The sequence below is a fragment of the Rattus norvegicus genome, chromosome X (assembly GCF_021556685.1).
Source record: "Rattus norvegicus strain SHRSP/BbbUtx chromosome X, alternate assembly SHRSP_T2T, whole genome shotgun sequence".
Taxonomy (NCBI): domain Eukaryota; kingdom Metazoa; phylum Chordata; class Mammalia; order Rodentia; family Muridae; genus Rattus; species Rattus norvegicus.
Genome location: NC_141554.1, coordinates 74,579,406 through 74,594,842, shown reverse-complemented (window position 1 = coordinate 74,594,842; position 15,437 = coordinate 74,579,406). Strand labels below are relative to the sequence as shown.

The 15,437-nt window shown below is 43.9% G+C and overlaps 1 protein-coding gene, 1 long non-coding RNA gene and 1 pseudogene across 3 annotated transcripts in view; 1 reads left to right on the top strand and 2 right to left on the bottom strand.

The window, feature by feature from the left end:
* Window positions 1-5,929, bottom strand: part of LOC147998258 (uncharacterized) — a 31,418-nt gene extending 25,489 nt beyond the window's left edge. The window contains exon 1 of the long non-coding RNA XR_015646986.1: window positions 5,873-5,929. This is a non-coding gene — a long non-coding RNA (uncharacterized LOC147998258). The remainder of the gene's footprint in view (window positions 1-5,872) is intronic.
* Window positions 5,930-10,316: 4,387 nt separating this feature from the next.
* Window positions 10,317-14,962, bottom strand: Itgb1bp2 (integrin subunit beta 1 binding protein 2). Of its 2 annotated transcripts, NM_001108245.2 has the most exons (11): window positions 14,841-14,962; window positions 14,555-14,604; window positions 14,407-14,463; window positions 14,186-14,328; window positions 12,328-12,422; window positions 12,162-12,220; window positions 11,984-12,054; window positions 11,794-11,893; window positions 11,319-11,432; window positions 11,024-11,086; window positions 10,317-10,727 (listed from the first exon to the last, which is right to left on the bottom strand). In NM_001108245.2, exons 1-11 carry the CDS (start codon window positions 14,902-14,904, stop codon window positions 10,494-10,496), a joined length of 1,050 nt encoding a protein of 349 aa, NP_001101715.1. In that variant the 5' UTR covers window positions 14,905-14,962; the 3' UTR covers window positions 10,317-10,493. The 2 variants fall into 2 exon arrangements, with proteins under 2 accessions (NP_001101715.1, XP_087456064.1); XM_087599938.1 differs by lacking the exon at window positions 11,024-11,086 and having other exon boundaries at window positions 10,321-10,727; window positions 14,841-14,959.
* On the top strand, window positions 11,384-11,547 carry LOC120099453 (small nucleolar RNA SNORA4; annotated as a pseudogene).
* Window positions 14,963-15,437: the final 475 nt, after the last annotated feature.

Genomic DNA, 15,437 nt, shown 5'->3' with positions numbered 1-15,437 from the left:
ATAAGTGACTGCTGAGTGATAGGCCATAAATGGGACATCTTCTATCTATCAGGGAACACGGGAGCAGACAGTGGGAATGAGGAGATAGAGGGAAGATAAAGGAATGCTTGCCCCCCACACGTCATGGCTGTTACCTTCTGTGGTGACCTTCACAGGGTAGGGTCTGTCATCTTCCTGTCATAGAAGGTGACAGCGTATGAACCCACCCCTCCCTGAGATTCTTTTTTTTTTTTTTTTTACTTTGAGATAGGGTTTTTCTGAGTAGCCCTGGCTGTCTTAGAACTTGATCTGCAGACCTGTCTGGCCTTGAACTCAGAGATCCACCTGCCTCTGCCTCCTGAGTGTGGGATGAAAGGTGCGTGCCCCCTGCCAGGCTCCTGAGGATTTATTTACATTTAACAGTAAAAGGGAGGAGAGACATGTTCTTCAGTGAGGTAGCCATTGATAAGCTGCTAATGCTCCAGTAAACAATTCTAATGTAACTTACTAGACCACACCAACTGGAAGATGAAGGGGATTAGCAGAAGTAGAAGAGATTATGAAAGTAATGGGTGTGTGTGTAAATATAATCAAATACATCATATATACACATGAAAATGTCATAATGAAACCCATTATAATGTATAATTATTTGTGTTAAATTTGGGTAGTAATTCAAGCAAAAAAGCTATATTTTTACATTTATGAAATGTGCAAATACCAATTTGGTATTGGGTGTATTTATCTTATGTGCTAATGACATTACAATTAGGATTTTTACTTTTCAGACACACACTGAAATCTTTTAAGTTTGGAATGATATACTGTCTGAGATTTTCTCCAAAATAATATAGGAGGAAAGAAAAGGATGAAAAGATACTTGAAATAAGTGGCCAGAAATTGGTATTCCGTCTGAGTGCGTGGTAAATGATTCTTTATGCGATTCTGCCTACTTTTGTTCATGCTGTAAATTCTTCACACACATAAAAGTTTTAAAGAACATTGTGGAATTCTAAGCATCTGATGAAAGTCTCTATATTAGTCTAAAAGAGCAGACCAGAAGGAGAGGAATTAAGATGAGGGCTGTCTGAACATCTCTGCGGGGGAGAGAGTGCCAGGGAATGCAGGGGACAAATAAAGGGTTGCTGAGCAGCTGCAAGGGCCAACTTGAAATTGGACAGCACGGATTTATATTTGTCTTCCTGGTTCTCCCTCTCGCAGTGACCTGGGACTTTGGGAGTGGAAAGAGAGAGAGAGGATAGTGGATGAGGGAGTCCCAAGGGCAGTAACACTGAAGTGGCTACTGCCAGGGAGTATGAAGTCAGGTACACCTGGGAGAGTGTCTTGATTTGAGGTAGCAGGGGTGCGGTGGCTGCAGTCTCACTGAGGTCAAGGATCAGGCCAACAGTGTAGTCAGAGTGGCTTAGAAAAGGCTCATGTTGGTGTGTGATACCACTGATCAAGAGTTAGGGACCCCAGTTAGGAGCAGAGTAGGGGGCTGGGGGGGGGATGATCTTCTTCAAAGATTCTAGAAGGATCTTAGACTTTGCCTGTTCTCAGATGGCACTAAGACAGCTCTTAGCAATGTTTAATTAGTAGCCATGTGACATCAAGCAACCCATGCAATCCATTTCTTTCTTGTATCTGTGTGTGTGTGTGTGTGTGTGTGTGTGTGTGTGTGTGTGTGTGTGTGATTGTAATTGAATGTAGGACTTTGGATACACTCTATCTATTCTTCTTTTTCCTTCTGATTTTTGAGAGAGTCTTATGTAGCCCAGGTGGGTTCTTGCATCCACCTTCCTGCATCCAGCTCTGAGTATTGGCTTTACAGGTGTGTGCCAACATGCCTGGTTTTTGTGGTGTTTATACTAGAACTTAGGACCTCCCACGCTAGCTAAGTATTTTACCAATGGAGCCATATCTCCCACCCTATTTCCTTCTTTTTTTAAAGATAGATTTATTTATTTATTTATTTATTTATTTATTTATTTATTTATTTATTTATTTATTTTATTATACTGTAGCTGTCTTCAGACACACCAGAAGAGGACATCAGATCCCATTACAGATGGTTGTGAGCCACCATGTGGTTGCTGGGAATTGAACTCAAGACTTCTGGGACAGCAGTTAAGTGCTCTTAACCCCTGAGCCATCCCTCCAGCCCCTATTTCCTTCTTTGTGCCTTGGCTACTTAATATGTAAGGAGTTGGGAAATGGAGTAGTGATAAACACATATAATTCTACTCCTCAGACTAAGATAGGAGGATCACAAGTTCAAGGACAGCCTATGCTAAATAGCGAGATCTTAGTAAGCATGGGCGATTATATAGTAAGATCTTGTGTCAAAAAGGAAACAATTGGGCTGGAGAGATGGCTCAGCAGTTACGAGCACTGACTGCTCTTCCAGAGGTCCTGAGTTCAATTCCCAGCAACCACATGGTGGCTCACAACCATCTGTAGAGAGATCCGATGCTCTCTTCTGGTGTGTCTGAAGACAGCTACAGTGTACTTGTTTATGATAAATAAATAAATCTTTTAAAAAAAAGGAAACAATTAAAAATTCAGCAATGAGGGGATGGGGATTTAGCTCAGTGGTAGAGCGCTTGCCTAGCAAGCGCAAGGCCCTGGGTTTGGTCCCCAGCTCCGAAAAAAAAAAAAAAGAAAAAAAAAGAAAAATAGGCTACTAATACCTACATCAGAACCGTTCCAAGGATTAGGTAAAATAATTTGAGTAGAAGCCAATAGCTCAGTGGACAAATGACAGCCCCTCTCATCTTGAAGCTGATACAAAGTTTCAGTAAAAACGTCATTGAACAGTACAACCTGCAGGCAAGAAATTGAACCTTTCTCTTTTCCTTCCTCTGCTTTTTTTCTTTGGCGAGACACATCACATTGTTTATCCTCGGCTGGCCTGGAACTTGCTATGCAGACCACAGTGGCCTCAAATCCAAAGAGGTACATCTGCCCCTGCCTCCCTAGTACAGGAAATTAAGGGGATGCACCATCATGCCTAGCTCTCTGGGCTTTTGTTTGTTTGGTTTTGAGGGTTTTTGTTGTTGTTTTTTGGTTTGTTTGGTTTTTGTGTCCTGGGGTTTTCTTTTTGATTATTTGGTTTTGGTTTTTGTTTTGTTCTATTTTGTTTTCTGAGACAGGGTTTCTCTGTGTAACAGCCCTGGCTATGGTTAGTTTCAAATCCAAGGCTATCTTGGATAGCATAGTCAGACCATGCCTCAATAAAAACCAGAAAAAAGAAATTTCTCAAAGTCCCAGAGACCTGGCATGTAAGAGGCTCTAGGACTCAATGGGGGTGACCTTAGCTGAAATGCCCAACAGTGGGGAGAAGGAACCTGAAGACACCTCCTGCAGTAGATAGACATGGCCCCCAGTAGATGGATGGGGCAACCCACCTATCTTCAATTTTTTTGACCCAGAATTGTTCCTGTCTAAAGAAAATACAGAGACAAAAATGGTGCAGAGACTGAAGGAAAAGCCACCCCATGACCAGCCCAACTTGGGATCCATCCCATCTTACAGGCACCAAACCCTGACAACGTTACTGATGTTGTGCCATGTTGTGCTTGCAGACAGGAGCCTAGCATGGCTGTCCTCTGAGAGGCTCTGCAGCAGCTAACTGAGACGGATGCAGATACCACAGCCATGCATTGGACTGAGGTCGTGGACCCCTATGGAAGAGTTAGGGGAAGGATTGAAGGAGATCAAGGGGATGGCAATCCCATAGGAAGACCAAGTAGCAACTAACCAGGGCCCCTGGGAGCTCCCAGAGACTAAGCCACCAGGCAGAGAATGTACACAAGCTGGTCTATGACCCCTGGCACATATGTAGCAGAGAACTGCCTTGTGTGGCCTCAGTGGGAGAGACTGCCTAGTCATGTAGAAACTTGAAGCCCCATGAAAGGGAGATGCTGGGGGGTGGGTGAGGACTCTCTCAGAGACAACGCAGAGGGGAGATGGAGTGAACAACTCTGGGAAGGGGAAATGGGAAGGGGGCAATATTTGGAATATAAATAAATATAATAATTTAAAAAGGAAAAGAATCTCAGTGAAAAGAAAGGATAGACTAGTAAGAGTAATGTTAAATATTTTACATGACGCTTATTAGATTTGTCATAAAGGAAGATGTGGGCCAAAGATAAAAGGGTGAGTGACTGTTCTTCATGAGATGTTTGAGGTCATAGGCAAAAAACTGAATGTCTGGAAGAGTTGCCACATAAGAGAAAGGCTAGGATTAAATGGCTAGGTAGAAAAAAGAAGGTGTACTGGGGTGGCCAGAGTGGTAGGACAACAATGAAAATGTCCTGGGGGAGTCTGTGCATGAATGGTGCTTCAAGGAAGAAAGCATCTTCAGTGCCACAGTTTGCTTCTTAGGGCAAGGAAGATGAAGACTAAACATGCCCACTGGTGTTAGCAATTAGGTGGTCAACTATGACCCTGTAAACTGAGGTTCGGAGGCCAGATTCAAATGAACAGAATGGGAGTGAGCAAACAAGCAGGCAGGCACAATGACAAACATCTATAATCCTAGCTAGCACTTGGGAGGTGGAGGCAGGAGGATCAGACATTCAAGGTCAACCTTGACTCAGCTACAATAGCAAGTTTGAGGCCAACCTGAGCTACATGAGACAAACAAAAAAAAAAGAACAAAATAAAAAATAAAGACACAAAATATATATATTGGAACTAGGAGCAATAAAACATTTTCTTTTTTAAAAAATGAAGAAATAAGGCTGGGGACATTGGTGAAGTGTTTGTTGTATAAGTATGAGGACATGAGTTTTGACTGTCAGTATCCACACAAAAGCCAGTCCCATCTGGGTGACGTAGCACATCCCTTTAATTCTAGCACTCAGGAGGCTGAGGCAGGAGGATTTCCATGACTTTGAGGTCAGTTTGATCTACTTTACAAGTTCCAGGACATCCAAGGTGACATAGAATAATAAAATAAAAGCCATCCCAGCATTGAGAGCACAGAGGGGGTTGGGGATTTAGCTCAGCGGTAGAGCGCTTGCCTAGCAAGCGCAAGGCCCTGGGTTCGGTCCCCAGCTCCGAAAAAAAAAAAAAAAGAAAAGAAAAGAAAAAAGAGAGCACAGAGGTGTGTGTGTGGGGGGTGGGGGGGCTGAAGCCAAAGCTCCCTGGCCAGTCACACTGGCCAAATAGGCATGAATTATAGTTCAGTGAAACAGTCTTTTTTTTTTTTTTGAGTTTTTCTTGTTTAATGCTATTCCAGTGAACAATGGTATCATATGCATTTGTTTTGTTTCCCCCCATCTTTTTCTTTTCTTTTCTTTTTTTCGGAGCTAGGGACCGAACCCAGGGCCTTGCACTTGCTAGGCAAGTGCTCTACCACTGAACTAAATCCCCAACCCCGTTTCCCCCATCTTTATTAAACTGGGTATTTCTTATTTTCCAGGCCAACATCCCCCTAGCCCCTCCCCCTACCCTTCTATGTGGGTGGTCCCTTCCCCATCCTCCCCCCATTACCACTCTATCCCCAATAATCTCGTTCGCTGGGGGTCCAGCCTTGGCAGGACCAAGGGCTTCCCCTTCCACTGGTGCCCCTATACTAGGCTATTCATTGCTACCTATGAATTTGGAGCCCAGGAGTTAAGGTGACAAAGATACTTGATGTTGATTGATCTCTGGCCTACATACACACATACACACACACACACACACACACACACACACACACACACACACACGCACGCACGCACACACATACAGTAGCTGTGTGGCTACTATTTTTACTATGCAGATCATACAATTGGACATTTCTTATACTTTATGCTGTGGCTTTATAAAATGAACTAGGACCATTCTTCCTTAACACTAAATATTTGACATTTTATATATAAATTTTATATATGAAAATTACCTGGATTTTTTTAATCATCACCTCTTTTCTCTTCAGGATTTCAGGACAGTTGTTATCCTGATTTTGAGAAGATAGAAAATTCTAACAGTTAAGATTAATGCATATTATATATCTTTCTATAGTCATTTTACTTCAAACTTTGAAAGTCTCCCTATGAAACCAATACTAGCCTTGAACTTATTATATAGCCCACAGTGGTCTTGAAGTTTCCATGTAGCTCAGCTTGGCCAGGAACGCATGATCTTCCTGTTGCAACATCCCAAGTACTAAGAGTACACCTGGTTGCAGGGGTGGCAGGGGGTTGTTGTTTTGAGTTGTTGAGCTACTGTCTCATTATATAGTCTCTCAGTGGCCTAGAAATCACTCTGTAGACCAGGCTGCCCTTGAACTCACAGAGCTCTGCCTACTCCTGCCTCCTGTGTGCTAGGATTAAAAGTAGCCCATACCTGACTGTTTTACGTCTTTGTTTTGCTATCTAGCCTGTACTCATATGGAACTCATATTAATTCTCCTGCATCAGTCTCATGTGTTAAAACTAGAGAGAGGCACCTACCACCATGCTGGGCTGACACCTCTAACTTTTAAAAATATTACCAAAGTTATCGATGTCAAACACCCCTTCGAAGATAAGGTGAAGAGTAAGTTTTGGGCGGGTAAGGCTGAGATGCTCAGAGAGTAAAGGCACTGACTCCCAAGCCTGAGTTTAATGTCTGGAATCTACATGGTAGAAGGGAGCACTGACTGTCACAAGGTGTCCTCTGACCTCCACATCATTACATACGTACCACCCCATGCACACATACACAAAAGAAATGAAAATGTAATAAAATAAAACTTTTTAAAGCTTTTCTGCAACAGAGTCTCATTATGTAGCTCTGGTTGGCTTAGAACTTGCTATGTAGACCAGGCTGGTCTTTAACTAGAGATCTACCTTTCTCTGCCTGCTAAGTGCTAGCATTAATGTCATCTGACTCCACACCCATATAAAAAAAAGAATGTAACAAACATTTAGGGCTGGAGAGATGGTTTAGCATTAAGAACACTGAGGTCCTGAGTTCAACTCTCAGCAACCACATGATGGCTCACAACCATCTGTAATGGGATCCAAAACCTTCTTCTGATGTGTCTGAAGACATAAATATATATTTAAAAAGCAGCCAGGCCTTGGTGGCACACACCTTTAATCCCAGCACTTGGGAAGCAGAGATAGTTAGATCTCTGCGAGCTTGATGCCAGTATGGTCTACAGAGTGAGTTCTAGGACATCCAAGGCTATACACAAAAAATCTTTGACTTGGAAAACCAGAAAGAAAGAAAGAAAGAAAGAAAGAAAGAAAGAAAGAAAGAAAGAAAGAGAGAGAGAGAGAGAGAGAGAGAGAGAAAGAAAGAAAGAAAGAAAGAAAGAAAGAAAAGAGAGGGAGAGAGAGAGAAAGAAAGAAAGAAAGAAAGAGAGGGAGAGAGAGAGAAAGAAAGAGAGAAAGAAAGAAAGAGTAAACCATCTTGGCTGAGTATAGTGGCACACAGCTTTTTAACCCCAGCACTCAGGAGGCAGTGATCTCTTTGAGTTAGGTCAGCCTGGTCAACATTTTCCATTTTAGTTTTAGTCTAGGTGGGGTTACATAGTGAAACCCCTTGTCCCACAGAAAGAAAAAGAAAGACAGGGAGGGAGAGAGGGAGAAAGGAAGAGAGGGAGAAAGGGTGAGAGGGAGAGAGAGGGAGAGAGAGGGAGAGAGAGGGGGAGAGAAAGAAAAAAAGAAAGGAAGGAAGAGGGGAGGGAGGATTCAAAGAAGAAACTTTATTTGCCCTAGAATCCACAGAATGGGAGCAATAGGAATTTATGTGTATCCTACAAACCTAGAAGTCCCTCTACCTCTGACCAAACTTCTTTGTGGGTGGTACTCACACCCTTGGAGACATTCCCTGCTCTCTTCTAAATTCCCCTCAGCCTCCAAATCCTCATGCGTGCTACGGCCCACACTTCATTTTACCTCAAATTTCAAATCATATCCTAGTTTCCCTCAATAGAACTGAAAAGATACCAACTAAAGCGCTTGATGCAGGTGTCCTGGCAGGGCATCTCCACAAGTTCAAGGCTCACCTCCTCTACATAGAGAGTTCCAGGCCAGTCAGGGCTACATAATGAGGTCCTGGAGAGAGGAAGAAAGGGAGGAAAGAAAGAGGTGAGAAAGTGGGGTGGGAGAAAGATGGATCTGGGAGAAAGAAAAAACTTAGATTCCCTGAGGTTTGAAGGGCTTCCTTGCTGAGTATTTCTTGTAAATTTACTATTATTATATGTTTGTGTGTTATACTGTGTGTCTGTTTGTCTCTGTGTATGTGTGTGTGTGTACATGTACGCATGCACACACACACACACACACACACACACACACACACACGAAGGCACTCATACAATAGCACATGTAGGTAGGGAGATCCAAGGACATTTTTCGGGATTTGGTTCCTGATCATAGGCTCTGAGGAATGCTACCTGTCTTATGTAGCAACTGCCTTTCCTACCTTGAGCCATCTTTCTAGTCCTGTTTCTTGAAATTTGATTTTCTCAGATTATTGCTCATTCTGCTGAGGAAGACTTAAATCATAAATCTATATTTTCTTTTTTTTTCCATTCTTTTTTTCAGAGCTGGGGATCGAACCCAGGGCCTTGCGCTTGCTAGGCAAGCGCTCTACCACTGAGCCAAATCCCCAACCCCATAAATCTATATTTTCATCTCATGCCTGTCACCCCAATATTCAAGAACCTAGGTAGAAAGATTATTCCAAGTTTGAGGCCAACCTGAACTATATCTAATGAGTTCCAGGTCATCCTGGGCAACAGGGTAAGAGCCTCAATCACAAAACCATAAAAAAAAACCAATAAAACAAAGAGAAAGGTCTCTACAGTCATTCCTTGTCCTTTAATATCAGTAGGAGGGAAGAAGGTTCACCCAGGAATCTCCTGCCTATACCAAGCTTGGAAGATGCTCAATCCTTTCTACAAAAAGGCATAGCATTTGCACATGACCAACACACATTCTCCTATAACTTATTCATCTCTAGATTACAATACTAAGTAAATGCTTTGTAAATGATTTCTACCCTATTATATAAAGAACACAAGAAAATCTATAACCATTCAAAAAATTTTTCTATTTTCAACTTATAATCATTGAATCCATTTTGCAGAATCTGCAGATATAGTGAGCTAACCATTTATTTATTTTTGAGAGCTTTTTTGGTAACCTTTCTCAGTGCTCAACTGTGTGTGTGTGGTTTTTTTTTTTTTTAGATTAAAAACCGTGTGTATGTGTGTGTGTCTGTGTGTAGCTATGTGTACGTGAATGCACATGTCCACTGTGGCACAGGAGTTGGGCGTCCTGGGAACTGGCGTTACAGATGACTGTGAGACACCTGATGTGGGCACTAGGACTCGAACTCAGCTCCTTTGCAAACACTGCACTCCCTCAGCCCTCATATTATTTTTTTAAAGTTCCTTTTTAGCAGGGGTTGTGGCTTAGGGATAGAATGCCTGTACATCACATGGGTTCAGGTATCTCCAGCAACACAAAACCACAAACAAACACAACCTCTTACTATCAGGTCCTGGGCATGGGGATTGCACCTGTGATTGCCGCAGTGAGGGGGCTGAGGTAAGAAGATGCTTAGTTTGAGGCAAGCCGGGGTCATACATTTAGCACTTTCTTCTTTTAGCCTAGCCACACCCCACTAATTTTTTTATCTTCTTCCTTACACATACACTCTGATATAGAGTGGGGTAAGCAAATAGTAAACGCACTATGGTCACCAAGAATCATCCAGGGTGGCCTGGCCTGTCTATGTGGCATAGGCTGATCTTATACTTGCAATCCTCCTGCTTCAGACTCCTGCCTGCTAGAATTATAGGAACAAGCCACTATGCCTAGCTCGAATGTCTTTGTTTAGAGATCAACCTAGTCCAGGGTGGCCTGGAATTCACTATGTAGTCAAATTCATGGCAATCTTTCCACTTCAGTGCTGGGATTATGGGTATGTAAGCCATTAGGTCCAGCTTAGAATGTCATTTCTTCTTTTCTTTTTGTTCCTTTTATTCAGAAGGAAGGTTATAAAGAAAGGTTTCATGTAGCCCAGGCTGACCTAAAATTCACTATGTGGTTGAGGATGACTTAGAATCCCTGACCATCTGTCTTCACCTCCTAAGTGGTAAGATTATAGTCATGTACCATGCCTGGCTCAGGTCTTTCTCTGGAGAGAAATGAACAAGCCCCTGTTTCTCAGCTATCATCTGTAAACCACATACCATGGAACTGGATGCAGGGGGAAATGCTCAGTGAGTGTCAGGTGGTTGTGAGAACATGCATGTGCTTGTTTTCACACGTGTGTCAGACACACAGCCAAGAGACAGTAGGGCAGGGCTGAATCTGCTCTTCTATGATAAGAGAGATGAGACTTGGGTGAGACTGCAGAATGTAAGGTTTATTAGGGGGCAGCAGCAGTTTGGACATTTTGTTATCTCTTCCTTCAGCCTCCTGCTGCTCAATGACACCACATAGTCAACCCTATCCTGGTCTCTGAGATTCTAAGGCAGTCACTGAGGGCCTGCCTAGAAACTCAACTGTCTGCTGTTCCTATTCCCCCATAGCTTCTTCCTCGTCTTCATCTTCCTCTTCTGTCCAGCTCAGGTCATCATCTGAATCCTCAGATTCTTCCTCATCCATCTCTAGTAAAACCCCTGCCCTAGCCTTCTCAGCTAGTGAATCGGGGTGCTCCAGCTGGGCCCAGGATCCTGGGTCAGCCTTGACCAGGGAGATTTCAACCCGTGATGGCATCAAAGAGACAGAGCTCTGCTCCACGTTTATGACCTGAGGAGGAGGGAAAGACAGAAAGAATGAAGAAATCACACGCTTGGGATTGCAGTGGGTCTGCAATAAGAATAGGAAAAGAATGGGAAAGACAGAGGAAGGCAGTGGGGAAGGGCGGACGGAAGGAAGGAAGGAAGGAAGGAAGGAAGGAAGGAAGGAAGGAAGGAAGGAAGGAAGGAAGGAAGGGAAACCCAAAGCAGTTAAAGAGAAATCCTCTTTTAGCATCCCTCTCTCAACTCAGTGTGGCCCTCCTTTGAATCGATTTTCCTTGCCTCTGCCCACTTCTCTTCACTTACCCCCCAGAGCTTCATCTGTGCTTGGAACACACGGTTACCATCAAAGACAATGTGGACATGAAGCTGAGAGGAAAGAATTATAAGGATATAGTAATTCCAGAAGGTCAGAAAGAGTCATTAGTACAGGTCAGAGGCAAGATCCATAGACCAGCCAGACAACGCCGATGTAGTAACTTTCCATTCCTCTCTGGGGACTGTGGAACTCACAAGTGACAGCACTCAGCATTTCTCCCTGTAAGACTGGACTACCACCAGAGTTCACTAGGCTCCCATCCTGCCACGGACTCTTCCTCACCTCAGTTTGACTGGCCTTCACCCAGTTGAATGCAGGAAGTGGAATCTGGCCATAGACCGTGAGCACTACCAAAGAATCTGTCTGGTGCCAATCATGGCGGCAAGATGCTGGCAGCTAAAGAGAAATGAAATAAGCATGGTAATTCAGACAATTTGGCAGAATGAGGAAAACCACACTCCACAGGACTATATCAGTTAGTATGGTTCATTACTATATTGTGGCCTACATTGTTTAAAAAACAAAATCAGCTCCTAACCCAAGAGGTGTCTCACCAGGGTATAAAGACACAAGAAAACCCAGAAAAAAATCAACTATTTTATATGGCCTAGACTCTGAGCTATGGAGGGATAAAAAACAGAATCTTACTTGATTTGTACCAAAGAAGAAGTTAGGGAGGTCAGCCATGAGATACTGGGAGGAGAGCTTATCTCTGTAATTGGGTCCTAACCAAGTGTTTAGGAAAGATGGGGCTTACCTGCTTTGCCCAATCGTGTCTACCAACTCTACATCCTGGCTGTGCCAGGAATGCCCCAAAATCCAGAGTCTGGATACCACAACAGCTCCAAGACTTCATTCTGAGGGAGGAATATAATTTATTTAAATTCTACCCCCAAGCCCTACCTGTCATCCAGATTAGGAGAAGCCTGCCCGGTCCCTTCTCTTACCCCTCATGAAACCGAGGTGCACCTGGATGATAGGTACACGGAGTAGCATCACTCTCAGGACCTTGGTAAACCTAACAAGGCCAAAGGAGAATCCGGTTACTCAAATTCCTGCCTATACCCAGGCATCCCTCCGGTATCTCTCAGCCACATGCTTGAGCCCCCCAAAACTCTCACTCACAGCATCACATCCTGGGTTCTGGCAGCTGGAACCAGTCCAGATCAGACTATTGTCAAGTCCTGGGCAAAGGAAACAGTCAGGAACCTGTCTATTTCCCCCACCCTCCTGGCATTTACATGAAATTGCAGTCTTTCAGACCTGTCCTATGGAAGACCTACGTACCTACCTGCTCCAGGTTCCTGGTCTAATTCTTTCTGTTCCAACGCCACTCCCAGGGCTTGAGATATAAGAAGTGGTAGCAGTTTCGGAGGCATCTCAGACCTAGAGGTTATAAGCAGGCATTGAGTTCTGAATCATTTTTCAGAATCACCACTTCTAGCATCCCTACCCATGAGAGTAGTCAGATCAGTCTGGTTAAAGTGAGCAGGGTCAGAGAAATCAGGTAGCAACTCCATTGGCAGTTTTTATCCCTGTGGACATTCATATTGTAGAACCCTGGGAAAGTGCCCAGGGCTTCCTTTTTGGCTGGTTGCTTCCACTCTTCCGCATTTCTCTGCAGAACTGCTTTACTTTCTCTTCCTCTATTTGACTATGGACCTAATGACTCTGCTTGTATTGTTCTCTGGAGCCTCCTGCCTTGCTAGTATTACTTCCTTTCTGTGATGTAAGATGTAGCTTTGTATGTTTTTGACACAGGGTTTCTTCGTTTAACCCTGGCCATTCTGGAACTCTCTGGAGACCAGAGCTGGCCTCAAACTCAGAGATCCACCTGTCTCTGCCTCCTGAGTGCTGGGATTAAAGGTGTGCTCTACCATGCCCTGCAATGTGTTTTCTAAGGGGGTGGAGAGATGGCTCAGCCAGGGTCTGGGGGTGGGGTGGGGAGAAGTCCTGGATTCAGATCCCAGCACCTACATCAGGTGGCTCACAGCCACTTGTAAACACACACACACACACACACACACACACACACACAAATAAAAATGAAAAAAAAAAGTTAGCCAAAAACTAAGACAATAGTTGAGGTCTCAGTGAGTTCCTAGCCAGTCAGGCTACTGTCTCAAAAAGATATTCAAAAAGAATATTAAGCTTTTGATTTTTTTATTAGTAGTTTAGCCTAGGGACATGCATACTACTGCACACGTGTAGGGGGTAGAGGACAACTTTGTAGAGTCAGTTCTCTCTTTCAGTCTTTTTTTTTCTTTTTTTTGAAGCTGGGGACTGAACCCAGGGCCTTGCACTTGCTAGGCAAGCGCTCTACCACTGAACTAAATCTCCAACCCCTCTCTTTCAGTCTTAATGTAGGTTTCACAGATCAAACTTAACTTGACAGGATTACGTAGGAATCACCTTTTCCCGTTGAGTTATATGCCACTGGCTGTTTTGTTGTTTTGAGACAGGCTGTAACTGACCTGGAACTCACTCTATAGACTGGAGGAGCCTCAGACAAGTGGTGATCGTGCTGCCTCTGCCTCCTAAGTGTTGAAATGTATAGGTAGCCCAGGCCAGCCCAATATCCACAGCAATCTTACTGATTCAGCATTCTTGAGTACTAAGATTACAAGGAGGAGCCAACAAAACGCATAGCTGTTGTAAGAGTTCTTAAAGTTCTTCCAAAAACTAAGAGATCCATATAGGTGTGTTGGTGTGGGTACGAGCAAGGTACAGTGATAAACATGAAAATGTGATGATGAAACCCACTATTTTCTATACTAATGATCACTAAAAACTGAAACTGCACAAGAAAAAAACTCACTCCGTGGTAGTGCGTGCCTATAATCTCAGCATTCAGGAAGTTAAGGCAAGAGGATGGACTGAGCTGACAGCCTATTTCTCCACAAAACCAAAATGCCAAAAACTCTGCTATACACTAAGCATGTATTTGAGGGGCTCTCTAGTCCCTAGAATAAAGCTATCTAGTCCATCTTATAGCAAAGGACTTTTCTTGATACAAATTTCCCCCACAATAAAAGATGCATTATGAGTCAACACATGATCCTCCTCACATCCCTAGCCCCTAGTTTCCAAACCCCGTTAATTCCTAGGAAGCTACATGGATATAGGCAAAAGCCCCCAGGTCTCTTTACTTAGGCCTTTCTCGGAGCAAAGTCTCTGCTGACTTTGGAATTGTATTCAGAGGTTTTTGCTCCTGAAGTGAACTTGTGGCAGGGCCCTCAGGCTGAGGGACCTCAGGAAGCTTCTCAGCACAGTGTGGTCCCACAGTACAGCCCTAGTACAGATAAGGAGATAAGAGTTAGAAGTGGAATTCTTCTATAGGGTGCTAAATCCAAGGAAGGAAAGGGTTTACCTTGATGTTTAAGAACTCAGAGAAATCTACAGTTCGCTTTCGGCAGCAGGACCAACCCTGATAACAAGAGACCCAGATCAGCTTAGATTTTTCTGGGTGTTTCCTTGGGGAAAATGCTCTTGCTAAGACCCCATGGTCTATTCCTCACCTTAAGTGCATCATGAAAGATTGGGACCCCAGGGTGATAACGGCAGGAATCTGTAGATACCAGCAGAAAGGTCAAGGCAGAAAGGTAACCATGCCAAATACCATCCCAGGTTCATTTCTCCAGGTTCATTTTAATGTTATTTCACGGAATGTAGAAAGTAAACCAGCAGTCAGGATCACCCAGACCAATTCAATTATGTCCAACTTTTTTTTCTCCCTATTCCCAATGGCCAGCCACACAGCTGACCTCTAACACCCAGAGCCCCTGAGGTAAATAATTTACTCACCAGGGAGATTGGTATTGGGGTCAAAGTGTTGCCCACAGCCTTTGTTATAGCAGAGCAGAGACATGGAGGCACTGACCGAGCTTACTCAAAGGGTATTTCAAGGAGTCTGGCTGCAGTGTGGGGAACACCTCTTAGCCTGGAGGCTTTTAGCTGCTTAGAAGGGCCAGCTGTTTCTATCTTTAGTCCAGGAGGCGTCCACCTCCAAACATGGGCAAGGGAACTTGAGTTGGTCTCCACAGCCAATAGGAAAGTGTTCCAGAGCTGAGGCTCAGGAAAAAAGGATCAGGAAGAGCCCTTGGAACTTGGGTGAGGTCAGTTAACTACAGCAGTTTTAGATGTTGCCAATTCCAAGCCTCTGACATACCAGCAGCTGCTCGGAAACAAAATACTAATTAAGTCCCCCGTCCCTATGTGGGTGTGGGTACAGCCCCTCCATTTTCTGCCATCTAGAATAGCTTGCCTGCCATTGCCCTTACCTCCAGGTAGTGCCAACTGCACTGATCCTAGCCATTCCACCTTGCATGGTACCTTCCCCTGCCCAGGTTTGCCTTGTGTTTTAATATTTCAATCAGGTCACAAAGATCATCCCCATGTAGT